At 41.9% G+C, this 18,454-nt stretch overlaps 2 protein-coding genes across 2 annotated transcripts in view; one reads left to right on the top strand and one right to left on the bottom strand.

The window, feature by feature from the left end:
• The window catches only part of LOC140283077 (CD9 antigen-like), a 237,946-nt gene that overhangs the window by 190,934 nt on the left and 28,558 nt on the right, over positions 1 to 18,454 (top strand). The gene's annotated exons all lie outside the window — the stretch shown is intronic.
• cunh12orf56 (chromosome unknown C12orf56 homolog) lies at positions 27 to 17,000 on the bottom strand. Its single transcript, XM_072377884.1, has 14 exons — positions 16,749 to 17,000; positions 11,508 to 11,703; positions 10,772 to 10,787; positions 5,126 to 5,321; positions 4,588 to 4,743; positions 4,435 to 4,511; positions 4,162 to 4,306; positions 3,950 to 4,035; positions 2,603 to 2,692; positions 2,295 to 2,376; positions 2,132 to 2,206; positions 1,267 to 1,344; positions 1,012 to 1,193; positions 27 to 802 (listed from the first exon to the last, which is right to left on the bottom strand). The coding sequence occupies exons 1-14, from the start codon at positions 16,998 to 17,000 to the stop codon at positions 694 to 696; spliced, it is 1,740 nt and encodes a 579-aa protein (XP_072233985.1). The 3' UTR covers positions 27 to 693.

Below are 18,454 nucleotides of genomic sequence, written 5' to 3'. Positions count from 1 at the left end.
AGTTAACTGTGTTAAAGGCACGCTCTTTCTATAAGTCCTTAAGGCTTGTGGCCACATAATGCTTTTAATGAGTCCCAAGTGCATTTTTACCCAGTGAGTACAAATCACATGTGAACGCCTTGATAAAAAGCGCCGCGCCCAGCTTCTTTTTTCAGAGTGCTCCGCCTTCTTTGTGCGGCCACTCTAAGTACACCGAGCTGACAATACGGGAACATTTCAGGAAGGCCCTTCATATGGACATAAAGTGTCACCCTGGTGACCAGGCAAAGCTTATGGTTAACTTGTTCATGGCTCTGACATGTCAGACAAATACATGAGAAGAAAGAAAGCCCAACAGCAGGAGGAGCCTGTTAATAATGGGACGGTGATAAATCATGTGGAAGCGGAGCACAGAGACGCTCTGCAGGGCCAATAGTCTCTGAACGTGGTGTTGTTGCACTGCCAACCATATGAAAGAAGTCCTGCTTATAACTGTCCCTTAATAAACCAAAAACAGGTCCCTAAGGCTGAGTTCAGACAGGCTCTTCTGTTTGCCTCTAATCATGAAATAAACTTTTCGGGCAAAGAAGCTTCAAATAAACGGACTTCCGAGTACCGACTATAAGTGGACACGGGCCCTTAATCTTCCAGCAGCAGTGAACATACAAACTTCAGTATAAGAGCAGTGAGTAAGAAACCAGAGTTAGTGTTCGATTATCTGAGCAGAATGCGAGTCTGAATCTGCTCGATCAGTCGGAGAGTCGGTCGGCTGATGGGATACCGAGGCGGCAGCTTCTCCTCAACACAAGGCTTCACAGAGTACCTGCAGGACAGAAACACGAGATCCTTCACTCTGGATACCCAACAGAGAGAAGTCCCCTTCAGTACAAGCTATGGTGCATGATCTTTACTGGTAAAGTAGATGCAACCACTATATTCATCCGTTTTGTCTCTGAAAGGTTCATCATTCTGTCTAATAAATGATAAACTGACAGTCGTCATCTTGCTTAAAGAAAAAGCAGAGCAGCAAACCTGAACTCTTCTCTGAAGTGAGACCGCAGGTGTTGAGCCAGCTGGTTGTTGTACTGCAGACAGGCCAGCAGGAGGCGACAGCGCTGGAACAGCACGACGGACTGAGCCGGGCTCAGGAGTGACTCCTGCAGGTCCGACAGAACCAGCACCACCCGCTGGGCTTGGTAACCAATGAAGGACAGCTGCAGGGGACAGATTCAGGTAAGTGTGTGATTTATTTTACAGATTTAAAGAGAAAGTACAGAGTGAGTTTACCAGGTGAGGATGAGGCTGCAGGACTCTGAGGGTCCAGCCGACAGACAGAAAGTTGTCAGCAGAGAAACACCTGCTGGTCTAAAACACACAAAAATAAAAAGGCTCCAGATGTGAACAGATGATGTTCTGTTGGCTGGAACTCATACATACTGTCACTTGTAATATTGGTTGTAAATGTCAGAAAACACTTTTCATAATTTCCAAACTCTTTGTTTTTAGCCTCAATCTATAAATTCCAAAGAGTAATAAATATAAATGATTTTATGGATTCTTATCCATACTGTGAATCTCACACAGTCTAGCTACAAATTAAAGCCTTTAAGTCTCTTTCTCTTGTCTTTTCAGTGGTAATATTTCTGCCCAGATGCAGCAGGTGGGCCTTTTGGTCTCTGCTGGTTCTTGGTGTCTGTTTGGGGTATAAAAGCCTGTCCGGTGATTTAACCAGGATGGGGTTTGATGAAGGAGGACAGGAGAAACTGAAAAAACTGAAAGAGGCTGGACTTTGATACTTTCACTGCGGAAATCTTTGAGAAATGGATTTTTTAACATCTGTAAATCCATGTTTTGCTCAGTTGCTCAGATATCTCCAGTATCCACTGACGCTGACTGACTAATCCGACAGAGGGAAATTATTTATCATTTTTAGTATTCAGGTGTTTGTGTGACCCAAGCTGGACTGCTGCAATCAGAGACGGCTGAAAAAAAACTGAATTGAAACTGATGGAAGCTTAAAGTAATCCCCCTCAACCCAAGATCTGACGTATCCTCTGGTACCCGACATTTGCTAAATAAATATATCTGACTTCTTGACAACTGAGACGTGCCCTGTCTCTATCATGCTCGTCTTTTCTGTATCAGAACTCACCTCGTGGCCTAAAAGCAGGAGCTCAAAGAGCAGAGCGCAGGCGGCATCCAGATACTCTGTCAGTAAGGCCTGAAGCTAACAGAGACAAAGGTAGAAGATAAAAAATCGATCCAAAACACATTCCAACGCCTGCTGTTCATGATGGCAGCAGACAGCAGCTCACCTCGGACTGGACCAGGGCTCCTCGACTGTGTGGTTGTGGATCACATATCAAGGCGAGCAACATTCTTGAGGCCAGAGCTCCTCTGCAGCAGAATTACAGCAGAAAGTCAGTTTTCTTGTTCTCATTATGGATATTTTACTTTAATAATTTTAATTCACTTTAATGTGAATTCGTATAGAAAATTCTTTACACAGGAAGGATCATGTGAACATATATTAGATCCATTTGATAAATGTTCATTAAAGCACCTAGAAAACAGAAAAATCCCCTGAAAGTGTTCCATTTCCACGGACAGGTGAGATGCTTACTTTTTGGCAGAGAGCAGGCTCATTCTGGCCGCCTCGACCTCCGTCTCTCTGAACATGATAGCGAGAGTCTGGACGATCAGAGTGCTGAGTCTGAATATGAACAACAGGCTGACGTTAATGACTTTAACACGAAATAACTTGGACAGGAGCTCAGAAATCAGTGGGTTTTTTTTCAATGGGGACTTTTAAGTTTAAATACGACCTTTTCTTAACGTAAACTCATCCTGACGTAGTTATCTGGTCTGGACTTGAAACCGAGGCTTTACAGTGGAATTACCAGTGAATTGTGGCTCCGGCAGAATTCAATTGAAAAACTAAATCAAAATTTTTTTTTCCTTTTGGGATTGTAGGGTAAATAGCCACATGGACTCTTCTTGATCTGTGTACTGCAGGTCATTTTCAATAGGATGAAAGGGAGCATGGTTCTGAGACATGGAAAACGGTGGACTGCTCCTTTCTGGTCGGGGGTGAGTCTCTGCCTCTGCCAGAGGGGTTTAAGTATTTTGGGATCTTGTTCACAATTGAGGGCAAGTTGGATCAGGAGCTGGACAGACGAATTGGGGCCTCGTCAGCAGTTATGAGGGCGCTCTGGTCTGTTGTGGAGCTGAGCCGGAAGGCGAAGCTTTCAGTTTACTGGTCCAACCTTTAGGTATGGTCATGAGATCTGTGTAGTGACTGAAAGAATGAGGTTGCAGATACCAGTGGCTGGTAGGAGGGAGCTCGGAGTAGAGCTGCTGCTCGTCTATACTGAAAGGGATCAGCTGAGGTGGCTCAGGCCTCGGATTAGGATGCCAACTGGTCACCTTTTTTTCAAGGTTTTTCGGGTATATCTAACTGGGAGGAACCATGGGGCAGACCCAGACCTCATTGGGGGGATTATATATCCACCTTTCTGGATCCCCCCAGGAGGAGCTGGAGAGTGTCACTGGGGAGGGGGGTGTCTGGGTTTCCCCTCCTAAACATGTTGCTTCTGTGACCCGATGTTGGATAAGCAGAAGATAACGGATGGACGATGACCTTCAATCATCGGTTTGTAATAGGTGAAATCACTATGGCTACATCCTATGACTCAGACCTTCTCCTAACCTAAACATAACTTTAATCCTAATTTTACCCGAATCTAAATATGACTTTACCCTTACCTAAATTTTAATCTCATCCTAACCTAATCTTAAAATAAACCTAACCTAGTTCTAACCTAAAGTTAATCCTTAATCACCCTGGAGATTACTGATTTTGCTTATCAGCACTCATTTTTGACCCTTGATTAAGTCTCCAACATGACCGTGTTAACGTATTCACTGTATGTCCTGACAACATGAATCACACCTACACACTGAGTCTTACAGTAGTTGATCTGCTGTGTAAACTCCACTGAGGCCTTGAAGACAATCCTCCAGAGTCTGAACCAGGAAAGCACACACTTCACTGGACTGAAACACACAAAAACACAACCTCTTCACTCAACAGAAACCATCTTCTGTTATTCATCTGGATTCAGGGTCACATGCCACAGAAAATCATGACACATGATCTGGCCTTCTTAGGGAACACCTCACCCTCCAGAAGAGTCTGCGTAGCGGGATGTAGCGGTGAGCAGCTGTTCTCAGCTCCTGCAGCAGCAGGTATAAGCTCTCTGTGCTAATCCCATCCTGCAGAAGTTCCGAGCTCAGCTGGCCAAACAGGTGAGCTGTCCTCTCCACGCTGCACAAGAACAAACTTTATTAAAACTACACCGACACAGACTGAGCCTGACCACAATAACAGAGTCATTTGTTTCACCGGACACACTGTAAACTGTCTCTAACGTTTGATCAGAGGAGTTTTGTTACCTGATGGTAGGAGCCAAGGGGTCAGCTGAGGCAGTGCACCTTCTCCTGTAGAGTGGATCCAACATCAGAGTGGACTTCTGAACACACAGACATGTAAATATAAGACAGCGAGTGGTGAACACTGATTCTCCAAGTGTCTGCCTCTTCACTCACAATAATGAAGCTGTTCCACGAGCTCTGCAGATGAAGGTAAAGTCTGGACGCCTCTGAAACGGCGTAAAGATGCAGCTCCGCCTCTTTCTCCGCCACGATGTTCACACCATCTCGTCTCAGCAAACGCGACAGAACTGAGCCGATCCTTTGTGTCACCTGGAACATCACACGGCGGGTTAACTACAGCAATCTCATCAGAGGGCTTTCAGGAGTTGTGCCAGATGAAATATCTTTCATTTGAACCTTTATTTAACAGAAAAAGGGCCAAAGAAATTATTTTCAGCTTCATTCTCACTACATTAGATTAAGAAAATCAAAACACAGGAAATTCGATTCAGCAACATAAAAAAAAAACTTGTTAGAGAGGCAAAGAACAAAGGAAAAGTTTATAAGATCGACAGTAAGATTCTACAACAATCAGATTAACTGGTGGCAGGTGAGGATTGCAGTTATTGCTACAACAGGCTGGAGTCCTGAAACAAGATTGGCTGTGTTTTTCAATTCCTTCTAATTGGTTCATTATCAAACCCGCCCATACCTGACTGCTCTCCAGCGTCTTCAGGCTTTCTTCCGAGAGTGGAGGAGAGCTGGGTGGGGTGGAGGAGGAGTAAAAAGAGGGAGGCTGCGAGGGAGGATGTGGGACCCTCTCCTGGAGGCCCAGCGACTCCCGGTTTGGGCAGGAAGCAGAGCGGGTGGACTTCAGCACTGGGGGGAGCTCCTCCTTCATCCACTGACTGAGGCAAACAGAACAGAAGGTGGCACAAGGTCTTATTGTCTATTATTCCAGCCTGGATGAGCTGGTTTTTGTTTGTGATGAATTCATGTAGTATCTTTGGGTCCAGTTGCCGCCAGTCGTGCTAATACAATAAACCACATTTTCCTCTGAAGGCCCCTCTTTTCCAGATCTAACTGAACTTTTTTTTTTATCTGCAGCTGCCGTCCATGTTCATTTTTGTTTTTGAACACAGCGTATGCTGAAGGTTTGTCAAACACTGGATATCGTGTGTTTAATTACGTCCCAGCGGCGAAGCAGATTAGCATGAGACAGCGTTTACACTTTCTGCTGTTCACATGGGTTTTTTTTGCCTGTAACTAGGCAACAGTTCAGAGTTTGGTGACAGTAAATATGTTTGTATTTCCTTCCTCTCGTCTCTTGACAGTCAACAGTTTCCTGACTGATGCTCAGAGGAATTCAAGGAGTGATATAATCCCAGATGATGCAAGTAAGAAAAGTAAAGAGCGATGTGGATAGAAATCTACGGCAGTTAGGAGGCATGTGACAGGAAGACCTTATTCGTACTACATTCTGTGCATTTGCAATGTTATCACATGTAAATTTGGAGAACATTAAAAAAATCATCTGGCTCTTAGAGGTCCTAAAATAAGGTACATACAAGAGTAACAACACATTTTAAGCAGCGTTATTATTTATGTAACAAAACTGGGACGAAATGCAGCAGCAGTGTGTGAAAAACTAAGTGAACCCCCTGATCCAGCAGCTTGTAGCAGCAGCTTCAGCAGCAGTGAGCTGCAGTAATGGTTTCCTGTGGGACGTTATCAGTCTCTCTCATGGTTGTGGAGGAATCTCGGCCACTCTTCTCTCCAGCGGTGCTTCAGCTCATTGAGGTTTGCAGCATTGGTTTCTGCACAGCTCTCCTAAGGTCCCACCACAGCATTTCAGTCAGGCTGAGGTCTGGACTCTGACTGGACCATTGCAACACCTTGATTCTTTTCCTTTTCACACATTCTGCTGTAGATCTGCTGCTGTGTTTGGGCTCATTGGGCCTCATGCAAGAACATTTTCATGTTCTTATTCAAAATTTCTCTCACTTTTTTTGTGTCTTGTACGAACGTCAGATTCAACAAAAGCTCTTAATTTCGGAAAAGTGTGTAAACGACCTGCGTAAACATGATGAATCCCATCTGTGCATATTCAAGTGCACATGCACAGTAAATTTGCATGCTCAACGCCCAAAATAATACCATATAAGGCTATGCTTCCTCTCTCCTGTGCCAAGAAGTGTTGAGTCATGAAAATGGCATCAAGGCGCAAGAAGAACAACTTTACGGGCTCTGAGACTGAAGTTCTGCTTTCAGAGATCCAAAAAGGAAAATCTGTCATTTTTAAGAGTGTCAGCAGTGGAATTACAGGACCTGCTAAAGTGAAGAAATTATGAGTGCTTTTAATTCTGTGTCACCTGTAGTTCGTAATGTCACCGAAATAAAGAAGAAATGGTTTGATATGAAAATGGTTTAAAAAAAAAAAAAATCAGTTGTTGCCTCATCACGATGGCACTTTGATGGGGCGTCCATGAGGGGGGATTTCTGGCATGTTGTCTGCCTGGGCTGGTTCAGGTAGTGGGAGACCCTCGTTCATGGCAATAATGTGCAAAACGCAAAAACTGTTCTAAGTCTTCTCTGGGCTATAGAGCAGTTTGCTCCCCCTGTATTGAGACACATCCACCTGGCCTTCAGCACACCAATAGTGCGCTCCACAACGGCACGGGTGGGCGTATGACAATCGTTGTACGAGTATCCCTGTCTTGTTACAGGGCTGACTGAGGGTGTCAATAGCCAGGGGGCTAAAGCATAGCCTCAACCACCTGGAGAAAATAGTGAATAATCTGCTGAAGTTTGCATGGTGAATATTAACAAGTCCTTTACCAACAAGACAGCCCTCTCCATGCGCGCCAGGCGCAAGACACGTGCCAACTGCGCTATTTTACAGCACAAAGTAGTTGTGCGCTCCCCAAGGCCACCGAGCAACGACATTTAAAAGGTTGTATTTAGGGTCTGATGTGATTTGGACGTTGATGGAGTGGTACTGTTTGTGGTTGAGGAAAGGGAACGTGTCAGGTGAAGGTGCTTTGATGCGTATGTGTGAGGTCTATTGCTCCTATTCTGGGACACACCCGATCTGTCTCCAGTCTCCCTCTGAAAGGTTCCTGTAGTCAAAAATGGGGAGATGAGGACCTGGGCATGTGGTGGAATCGGGTTTGATTGGCGTGTTTCTCTCTGGAGTTGTGGCTCTAGCAAGCTGCATATTTGCAGCAGCACAGTCCTTGGCAATCTTAATCACGATGTCAGCATTTTGTCTGTCACGGTCTCAGAACACACGCTCTCTTCCAAGAGCCTGACACGCTAAGGCATGCAAAAGTAGCAAGTCAGCCGCTGGTTACACTTCCCATTGACCTTGTTATATCCAGAGTCAAATTAACCTTCAATTAGTGCAGAATTTAAGTAAAACAGAATAATTATGGGGTATAATTTATATATTTATTTGGATATCTTCAATGTAATCAAATACAATCCATTAGTCAAGCAAACTTGATTTCAAATAACAGCGGATTATTTTACGTGACTCCTATGACAGGTCTGAATCACTCGGAAATTCTGTTCGTACCTGAAAGAAAACTCAAAATACGAAAACATTGGTGAATGCGCAAATTCTCTTAAATCACTCCTACGCACGACTTAAGAACAAATCTGTTTGTACGAATGGTTGTTTCATGAGGCCCAGTGACTCTGTGTAATATGTAATGTGTTGTTCATTTGAGGTTGTATCTTCCAACTTTTAAGAGAGAGGTCTTAAAAGGTCAAAGGTTGTTGAATATGACATACAGTATACACACGTGGACAAAATTGTTGGTACCCCTCAGTTAAAGAAGGAAAAACCCACAATTATCACTGAAAGCACTTGAAACCTACAAAAGTAACAATAAATAAAAATTCATTGAAAATTAAATAATCAAAATCAGCCATTACTTTTGAAATGTTGATTAACATAATTATTTTAAAAAAAAAAAACTAATGAAATAGGGCTGGACATAAATGATGGTACCTCTATAAAAGATAGAAAACTATTTGACCAGAGTGACATGATTAACTCAGGTGTGTCCTTTAATTGACATCACAGGTGTTTCCAAACTCATAATCAGTCAGTCTGCCTATTTAAAGGGAGACAAGTAGTCACTCTGCTGTTTGGTGAAAAGGTGTGTACCACACTGAACATGGACAACAGAAAGCGGAGGAGAGAATTGTCCCAGGACATCCGAAAAAATATTATAGACAAACATCTTAAAGGTGCAGGCTATAAGACCATCTCTAAACAGCTTGAAGTTCCTGTGACAACAGTGGCTCATATTATTCAGAAGTTCAAGACCCACGGGACAGTAGCCAACCTCCCTGGACGTGGCTGCAAGAGGAAAATTGATGACAGATTGAAGAGACAGATCGTTCGAATTGTATCCAAAGAGCCAAGGACAACCTCCAAAGAAATTAAAGGTGAACTCCAAGGCCAAGGTACATCAGTGTCAGATCGCACCATTCGTCGTTGTTTGTGCCAAAGTGGACTTCATGGGAGACGACCAAGGAGGACACCACTGCTGAAAAAAAAAAATCATAAAAAAGCGAGACTGGAATTTGCAAAAATGCATGTTGACAAGCCACAAAGCTTCTGGGAGAATGTCCTTTGGACAGATGAGACCAAACTGGAGCTTTTTGGTAAGGCACATCAACTCTATGTTCATAGACTCAAAAACCAAGCATACGGAGAAAAGAACACTGTCCCTACGGTGAAACATGGAGGAGGCTCAGCAATGTTTTGGGGCTGCTTTGCTGCATCTGGCACAGGGTGTCTTGAATGTGTGAAAGGTAAAATGAAATCTGACGACTATCAAGGCATTCTGGAGAGAAATGTGCTGCCTAGTGTCAGAAAGCTTGGTCTCAGTCGCAGGTCATGGGTCTTCCAACAGGACAACGATCCAAAACACACAGCCAAAAACACCCAAGAATGGCTGAGAGAAAAGCGTTGGACTATTCTAAAGTGGCCTTACATGAGCCCAGATCTGAATCCCATTGAACATCTGTGGAAGGAGCTGAAACATGCCATTTGGAGAAGACACCCATCAAACCTGAGACAACTGGAGCAGTTTGCTCATGAGGAGTGGGCCAAAATACCTGCTGACAGCTGCACAACGCTCATTGACAAATACAGAAATCGTTTAATTGCAGTAATTGCCTCAAAAGGTTGTGAAACAAAATATTAAGTTATGGGTACCATCATTTTTGTCCAGCCCTATTTCATTAGTTTTTAAAAAAATAATAATTATGTTAATCAACAATTCAAAAGTAATGGCTGATTTTGATTATTTAATTTTCGATTAACTTTTATTTATTGTTACTTTTGTAGGTTTCAAGTGATTTCAGTGAGAATTGTGGGTTTTTCCTTCTTTAACTGACAATTTTGTCCACGTGTGTATATTTTTTATTTATTTTGCGATTTCTCCAAAATGAATACCTTTGGACATTAGTATAGGCTCCAGGAGACTGATAGAAATATATATTTTCTTTTTGAGAGTTTTTACCTATTTAAAAACCAAACATCTAAATGATTAAATAAATCAATGACTACAGTCAAAGTCTTATTCCTGAACTTCCCAGCACAAATACTTCATTATGATGCTGTGGTAAATTTGTTCCGCTTGCCTAAATAAGTCATGAGCTACCCAAGACACCGTTGAAGCTTAAATAACACTCAGGCAGTGACACAGCTTCCATTTAACACAGTTAAAGCCACCACACACATACAAAGGCAGACATTTTTGAAACTTAAATTCTCCACCTTCATGTGGCTCTCCTGCAGACGGGAACAGCTGTAAAGCTTTTACAGCTCACAGTTTGTCTGTCTCCCTGACTTCAACACACAAACTCCGCTGGACAGAGAAGAAATGGAGAAAGCAAATTCAGACACATAAAGTTTCATTATGAGGGGAAGCTGAAAGCCTCGGCTTCCTCTCATTAACTCCCTGAAACTAAATGTGGAGGAATACGGTGAGGAAGAACGGATTGTGGTGTAGGTTAGATCTTTGTCAGTCTACTCCTCTACGCTGGTTAAAAAGTAAGAGCAACCACAGCCTCTCAGCTTCGCGGATCATCTAACAAACAGGAGACAGGAATGTGTGTGTGCGCTGCAATACTGACGATGTGGGGACATATCTGTTTACACAATGTGGGCGGCTGTCGTCCTTTTAAGGGACGTTTGACCCATCAAGTCACTCAATAAATCTTAGAAAGAAGCATTAGATTAGATTTGAGAGAATAGAAATTACGGTTAAGTTAAAATTTGAATGTATGTCAGTATAATGTCCTTGAAGTGATGGAATTGCAGGCTGTGTGTGCTCACCTTTCTGCAGGATATCCTGTGGGGGAGACAGAGACACAGGGCGGTTAGGATTACAGGTAAAGATTTCAGCACAAAGAAAGACATAAGCTGTGAGCCTCACTGTCTTCTCTTACATGGATCAGATCACTGATTTTCCACTGCGATTAAACTCAACAGCTGAAATCAGGTTCAGCTTTCAGCTAAATTAATGCATTTACTGATGCCTTTAGGTGAAAATATTCCAAAGGAGCACTGAACAAGAAATCTCACCAACTCCTGACTATGTCCTCTTAAAAGTACCTGCTGAGCCCAAGGCCTATTTTAAATGTTAAATAAGTGTGTGTGACACAACAGCAAGATCTGACAGAGGTTATCGTTCACAGTCATTTTCTCTGCCGCTCAATACAAAGAGCACAAAGTGTGTAAAAACAATCAAACATAGTTTAGCAGCTCTGAAATGGCAGAAAGGCTAAATACAACAGACAAACGAGAAGAGATGTCCGATATGTTTCGTTAATTCGTCTACAACCATTATTGCATTCGAGGCCTGCAACACACTTCAAACAGAAGTTGGGCAGATGAAAACTTTAGGGCTAATAATGAAGTTAAAAAAGTCTAAATAAACATAAGAATCCCCATTTCAATAAATAATAGACCAAATTAAAGAATAATTGCAGTAATTTATGATACTCAGCATTAGTTTTCTAGATAATCTAAAAATGTTCTAATTAGGTGAAAACAACAAAGTAGCTTCTACCTTGTAAGGTGTGTGTTATCTCTGGGCAGTGGCTGGCTCTGCGAGAGGCCAGGGCTGCAGGAGGAAGTCCCTCCCCCTCGTTTCTTCTTAACCGATCACGTCCCTTCCCCGCAGGCTTTTCAGCAACGTAGATGATTCGCATGTGTTGACAGCGTTCCCTGTCCTTTGAACTGAGGAAGTCTGGGAGGTCGTTTACCTGTACGGGTATAACAGAGAGAACGATTGGGCCAACAGGAAGTACGCAAATAAATAAATAAACACAGCAGAAAAGACAACAATTAGCTATTTCATTATTACCATTGACAGGTCAAGTGAAAAACATTTGATTTTTACAGGTCATCTCCACAACTGCAGTTTCTGAGGCAGGTTCCTGTTCTGCAGTAATTAGGATACACCAAAAGTATCCCAAGGAGGGAAAACCAGCAACAGGGTCATAGTGAGCCAAAGTTCGCTGATGCATGTGTGGGGTAAAGGCCGACTGCTTCAGATCACAAAGGACGTTACTTTGACACCATCTTCCCAAACACTGCCGCTGATGGTACTCCATGATGGTGGTAGCCTCTTTCAGGAGGATAATGCACCTTGCTCCACTGCCAACATGATGGCAGCGGCTGACAGACTGGTGTGTCGCAAACAACTCGAGCCTCAATACCAGGAAAAACAAGGAGGTGGTCACTGACCTCAGGGGGCATAAAGCTGGCGTAACAACAGGCTGGCGCTTGCCATCCCTGAATAACGCTGCCAGCTCTCAACACCTCTTCGGGTCACAAAATATTATCCAAGACCAGCACAATCACTCACAGCACCTGTTGACCCGTTGCCTTCTGGTGACAGGAGGGACAGGAGCATAAGAAATGGACTGAAAAGCAGCTCCTTTCTGTGGGCAGTCAGGACTCTTAATGAACAGTGGCCTCTCAGAGCCATAATCTGGGCAATATGCACCCTGCCTTTCCCTCTCCATCCTACCTCTTTATCTATCTGTGCAATACTATACTGCAGTAATACTTATGATTATCTATTTAGACCAGCCTCGTCTCCCCCCTCCATTCTACTCAATTCTAACGCCTTCTTTTTATCTACCTTTTATTCCCTGATGTTCTGTCCCAGTGTTCTATAAGTTTGTCTAAATGCACCTCAGTCGTAGCAATGCCATCTCGTTGTATAGCTGTCTTTACAATGAAATAAAGATCATCTTATCTTATCTTAAAACACACATCACAGAACATAACGGCTGCTATCCAATTAAATAACACCACTGAGATCTCGCTTTGTAATTCCTCTGTCAGATACCGGCTCCAAAAACTCTGGACTTCACTGTTGCTTCATTCCTGTGTGTTAGCTAAGTTTTTATCATCACCATAATATGTCCCCTCCAAAGGATCTGCTGCTGCCAGCTTGGTGACAGACACCACAGCAGACCCTCAGAGGCCGAGGGGAGTCTCAGTAAGTCAGGGATGCAATAAGGCGGACCGACTCAATGTTATGTGAATGGTTGGAATGTTAAGGCAAATCAGTACGTGACAAATTTAAACATAACCAACAACTTTCTGGAGACATTCAATAAATTTCAAGCAAAAACTGGAACAAAACAGCAACTATCTGCAGATTTCAGCATTTAAAAACAGGCAGCTTGCAAATTTCTTTTGCCATTTATCACTTTAAACTTAATATTTGTTTTTTTTTTTAAGAACATGTTTTACTTTTTGTGAAATAAAACAAGACTTTCAGAGATGTTGTAAGTTCTGCAGATCCAGCAATCTCTAAAAATGTTTTAGAAAGCACACTTTTCACTTATTGAACAGATATCTCACAGTTTTTATGTTGTCCTCTGAATATTACAGCACTAAACCGTTAACATACTCTTCTTGTGTGTGTTTTCACCCTCTGCATATATTCATATATGAGCATATTTAGAGTTATTTGCTTATAAGTAACAAAGCTGTATTATGAGCTCAAACTGAAAAGGCTTTCACTCGACATTTTGTCTTCCGTTTACACACTTCATTTAATTTCACAAGGTTTTCACTAACATATAGAACCATTTTAATATTTAGTTTTAGAAAACCTGCAAATGAAATTGCAAATTTGAGTATATTTTAGTTACTGCCCTTGTGGGTATTTTGGAAGCACTAATTCTGCAGTCAGTGTCTTTAAAACACTCATGTGGAAACCTGGCAGTGTTGCTCCATGAATAAGGAGGGTGTCATTGTTTATGCACCGACTTCTGTAGCCCCGACAGAAGATGAGCTGCAGACACAGGTCACGTCAGGTATTAATCTGGCAGTTAAACACAAGCAGGATTTACTCTGTTAGGACAGCGTTAAACCCCTGATATAACAAGCTGTGGAAAAGAGAGGCTTAACTTCTCCGCTGCATACTGCCTGTTATGTAGTGTTCTATCACGCGTCCCTGAGGATGAACCAACGCTAAGCTTTGCCGTTATTGTTTGGGGTCATTCACCTTAAATATGATTTCAGGATGGTGTTTTTTTTTTTTCCAATCAGTTAATTAGCGTTTAATCAAGCTGTTTGCTGGCACTTTAGCTGTTTGATGTCTGACACGGTGACCAAGTCAGTTATTAGAAGTTAAAGGTGTTTTAAGTCATTTCACCTGAACACCATCCAGATATATAGAGAATATCAGACTAACAGAGTAGCTGATCACACATTTTAATCACTTTTTTCAAATTCATTTTCTGATTATATTTGAGTCATTAAAGGCTGGTATAAATTTGAACAATTAACGTTTAATCTTTTATGTAATTAACCAAATCTGATTAGCTGCAGTCAATTAGCAGAAATTGCTGCTTTTCTTCCGATTGTATGATGGCAAACCGGATATCTTTTGTGGTTTTTATTAAGCAAAAGCACTGGAATGGTATTATATGCTGACATTTATGAGAAAAACAACCAACCAAAAGGAGCTCAGCTATTATTATTATTATTCTTAATGTTCGCATGACTTGGACTTATGTTAAATTACTGAAACCTGATTTTAAGCCCTTAAAAAAGCTCAGTGGTTTCTTTATCTCAGACCAGTGTGAACTCTGGGCTTATCCCTCATTTTTCAGAGGCTTGGTAGCCAAAGAATGTGGTTTAATTCAGGGAAAGAAAACCTGGAAGAACTCCACAGCAAGGCCGTAACCAACTGAACACAAGAGTTTGCTGCATCCACGGGGAGACCGTGCAAACTCCAGCTGGGATTCAGAGCAGGAACCCTCTTACTGTGAGGCGACGGTGCTGACCACCACACCGCCGTGCAGCTCCCTGTTTGAATTCTCCAAATACTAAAGAAAGGAGCTCCAATGATTCCTTTAAGATCTCATGGAGACCATCCTAGACAGAAAGAAGAATCGGATCTGATTGGATTAGACTATGATTGTATTACAATGAACTGGATCATTTTTTAGTTACAAACTTATTAACATAAGATTCTTTATCATCTCAGATATGATATATATATTAGATCGTTTCACACAATGTGATAAGCTTGCACTTGATGAAATATCTACGGTAGAATATCTAATAAACATCTGTAGGTTCAGCGCTGCAGACCCACATCACTGCTTTGTGTAAGTGTGGTCATCTTTTCCTGAGTCCTTAAGAATTATTCCTATCATCTCTCCTTAACCCCGTGGCTTTGTCCATCGAGGTCAAGGGAAAGAGCTTAGGAAAAGACGATAAGAGGTAATTCTTTTGACTATTTGAGCAGACTGTTATTTCCCAATTTACACACATCTCAATCTGTCGCACCAGGGATGAGAGCAGAGGATTCAAGGTTACAAACATTTTATGCAGTTAATTCAATCTGACATGCGCTGCATCATCTAACCATGGTTTTGTTACTGCTGTATTTCAGTTTTTCCTGTCAGATGAACATTAAATGTGTTCCTGACACTTTTAACTCAGCTTTAATGAAAGATTAACATGTCTTCAGATGTTGCAGATGCCACAAAGACTGGACCTGATGAGACTGCCCTCATGGCTCCTCCAGTCAGCCTCCTCCAGGCAATTCTTAAAAAAAAGAATCAGAATTTCAAAATATCTGACTGTGAACAGTTTCCAGGCCACAGGCAGGAGGACGGAGGAGAAAAGAGGCTGAAATTAGACAAATGACGTGAGTTTATTATCTCAGTTCTTTTCACTAAAAAGGTAGGACTGATTAGGCTTTAAGCAGGCTGCAGCTCACCACGCTGGCCATGTGTCAGTCTGCATTTTACAGTGTTCAATGAGCTCGAACCCCAGCAGAAAACCAGCTGGAAGTAGTAATGGAAGCATGACATTTCTGTCACGTTCATAAAGCTGTGTCAGAACTCTGTTTTTATGCTCTCCAATGATCCTTTGAGGACCCTTCAGGTGAACATTTGGAGGTTAAAATAAAATAGCAGAAAAAAGTTAATAATACTATGACAGCATCCCTGGGTCAAAGGTGAAGACAGTGAATGTTTTGTTTGTCAAAACACCAATTTATGACCAAAAAATAAAATAAATTCATTTTAGAGTCTCCAACTCGCAACTTTTTTTTTAACAATAAAGATGATTTAAATGACCATTTAAGGAGAGAAATTGATGCTAATTGATCAATTAATTGGCTAAATGCCTCAACAGCTTTGATATGTGACAATTATAACTGTATGTTATCTCCCTTTTATGTGTGGATATGACTGTAAATCTGCATTAGAGAGAAACATTTCATTACAAGTAGCTCTAAGTTGTATCTGCTTGTTCCAGCTTCCCCAATATGAATTTATGGTTTGCTTGGTTTTCTTTTCTTAAGTTAATCACAGTAAACTGATGATGTTTTTTTTTATATTTGTTGGACCAAATAAAAAAAGCTCGTGGGCCTTATTTTTGCCGGCTTATGACCGACTAAAGTCCCAGTTCATGGCCACTGGACAAATGACACTTTTCAGTGTCTTTACTGAACAGGAGGTGCCAAAATTATGTGTCTAATATTAAAGACACGAAGCTGTATAAATATACAAATGTTTTTTCATTATTGACCACTCTCAATGAATATCATTAATAACTATGAAAAAACGTCTAAACTATTTGACACATTTATCAGTCTTGAAGTTTTTAAATGTTTACTTCATCAAGAGTTTAAAATACAAACATGTATGACCAAATCCTCGCGTTAGAGAAACGAAAAAATTACTTCTACTCAGTTTTACTTGAAAAAATAACGAAATATTGCCGTTTTTAGCTCAACAAACGGCTTCTCTTTTCAGTTAAAACTCACCAATTCGATGTCACGCACGCGCCCAAAGAAAACGGCCGCTGTGAGCGTGCGTGGGGGGTACTCAGTCAGATACACACACTCGTCGCTCAGCACCACGTGCATGTACACTTTGTGTACGCTCTCCGACACCACCACACACGGTTCGTAGGCTCGGATTCGCTCGTACACCGCCCGCTCCGTGTTCCGCTTCAGGAAGGAATCCAGCTTGGCGTTCCGGCGAGAGAGGAGGGTCCCGGAGCTGATCCGAGCCATGACGGTGTCGGTCTGCAGAGCTTTCTGGTGTTAACTGGAAGGTGTTTCGCTGTCGTTTCCCATCCGTTCAGTTAGTTCTCCGCGATTAAAAGCTGCTGGGAAGGTGCGAGGCGTCGGTTCCTTAAGAGCAAGCGAACAGGTGAAACTCCGTTAACTCCGCATCAGCGCGCACTGCTCTCCGATTGGTCCCCGCAATTTAGCATAACGCCTCTGATTGGCTAGAAAATAGAGTTATTTCATAAATCTAAAAACCAACTCCTTGGATTAATTTCCACTGCGCATGACAGGATTAACCTGGACGGTTTTTAGTCAAGGATTTATTTGTTTACCCACGTTAACCAATTTCATGCACATATGTTTTATTTTATAATTAACTGATTTATTCACATGTTTGCTTTAAAAGATGTACATAAAATGTCCAACAACGGGACAAACCGCGCCTGGTTGCTGCCTTTTCAAAAGCAGAAACTCATTTTGCTGTACAGTTGAAAAGTCAAACGTTAACGTTTTAGTATGAGCCGTACAAGTAAAACAGTTTGAATATAAATAAACTGTACAAATATTCAAGAGTTAAGCACACAAAAAAGAGAAACAAACGTGACATAAAATAACAAACCCAATAAAATTATTTGAACATGAAAATTACCTCAAATATTATATTGTAATTGTGCAATAACGTGGACGCTCGAAAGAGAAAATTAACACATATTTTTAGGTAAACAAGAAAATTATTTGCTGCAGGGTATGAAATTATGTATTAGACAGTCACTCTGAGAGGGAAGTGATACGTAATGATAATAATGAAATTAGATCTGTAAATTAAGATCTTTACTGGCATGAGACAGGTTTCCCTTCCATGGAAAACAGCTGTTTTCACCAGGGCAGATAGAGTTCACAACAGAAATTTGTACATGTAATAATATAAAGTAAAGTATATAAAGGCAAAAAAGAGTTTGTACAGTTCTAACGAGCTTGAAAGTGAATATTTGGTCTGAGCTCCTTTATTCTCCAACACAGCCTGAACCCTCCAAGACAAGCTTTGTGTCATTTCTTTAAGGAGTGTTCAGGAATAGTTCTCCAGGCTTCTTGAAGGACATCCCAAAGCTCTTCTTTGGATGTCGGCTGCCTTTTGTTCCGTTCTCTGTCAGATGATCCCACACTGCTTCAATAATGTTGAGGTCCGGGCTCTGGGGAGGATTCATCCCTCCATAAGACCTGTTGCCACTGATTTTCAGTCCACTTCTTGTGTCATTTGGCATAGCTCAGCCTTTTCTCCCAGTTTCCCTTCCTTAAGAACGGCTTCTTGACAGCCACCCTTCCATGGAGACCATTTCTGATGAGGCTTGGGCCAACAGTAGATGGATCAGCTGAAGGTCCAGATGCATCTCTCAGGTCCTGTCAGGTCACAGCTGGATTTTTTACTCTTTCTTGAGGACATCACTTTCAGATCCTGT

The sequence above is a fragment of the Leuresthes tenuis genome, unplaced genomic scaffold (assembly GCF_036924035.1).
Source record: "Leuresthes tenuis unplaced genomic scaffold, fLeuTen1.0.hap1 SCAF_23, whole genome shotgun sequence".
NCBI classification, from domain to species: domain Eukaryota; kingdom Metazoa; phylum Chordata; class Actinopteri; order Atheriniformes; family Atherinopsidae; genus Leuresthes; species Leuresthes tenuis.
Note: the sequence above shows the minus strand (reverse complement) of the source record. Positions and strands in the feature narration are given on the sequence as shown.

What these genes read in the sequence shown, in the direction of transcription:
- cunh12orf56 (XM_072377884.1), bottom strand. Translation starts at nt 17,000, where the DNA reads ATGGCTCGGATCAGCTCCGGGACCCTCCTCTCTCGCCGGAACGCCAAG. An exon ending in AGCCTGCTCTCTGCCAAAAA is followed by an intron (nt 2,377 to 2,602) that starts GTAAGCATCTCA and finishes ATTCTGCTGCAG; the next exon opens with AGGAGCTCTGGCCTCAAGAA. An exon ending in TCCTGCTTTTAGGCCACGAG is followed by an intron (nt 1,345 to 2,131) that starts GTGAGTTCTGAT and finishes TGTGTGTTTTAG; the next exon opens with ACCAGCAGGTGTTTCTCTGC.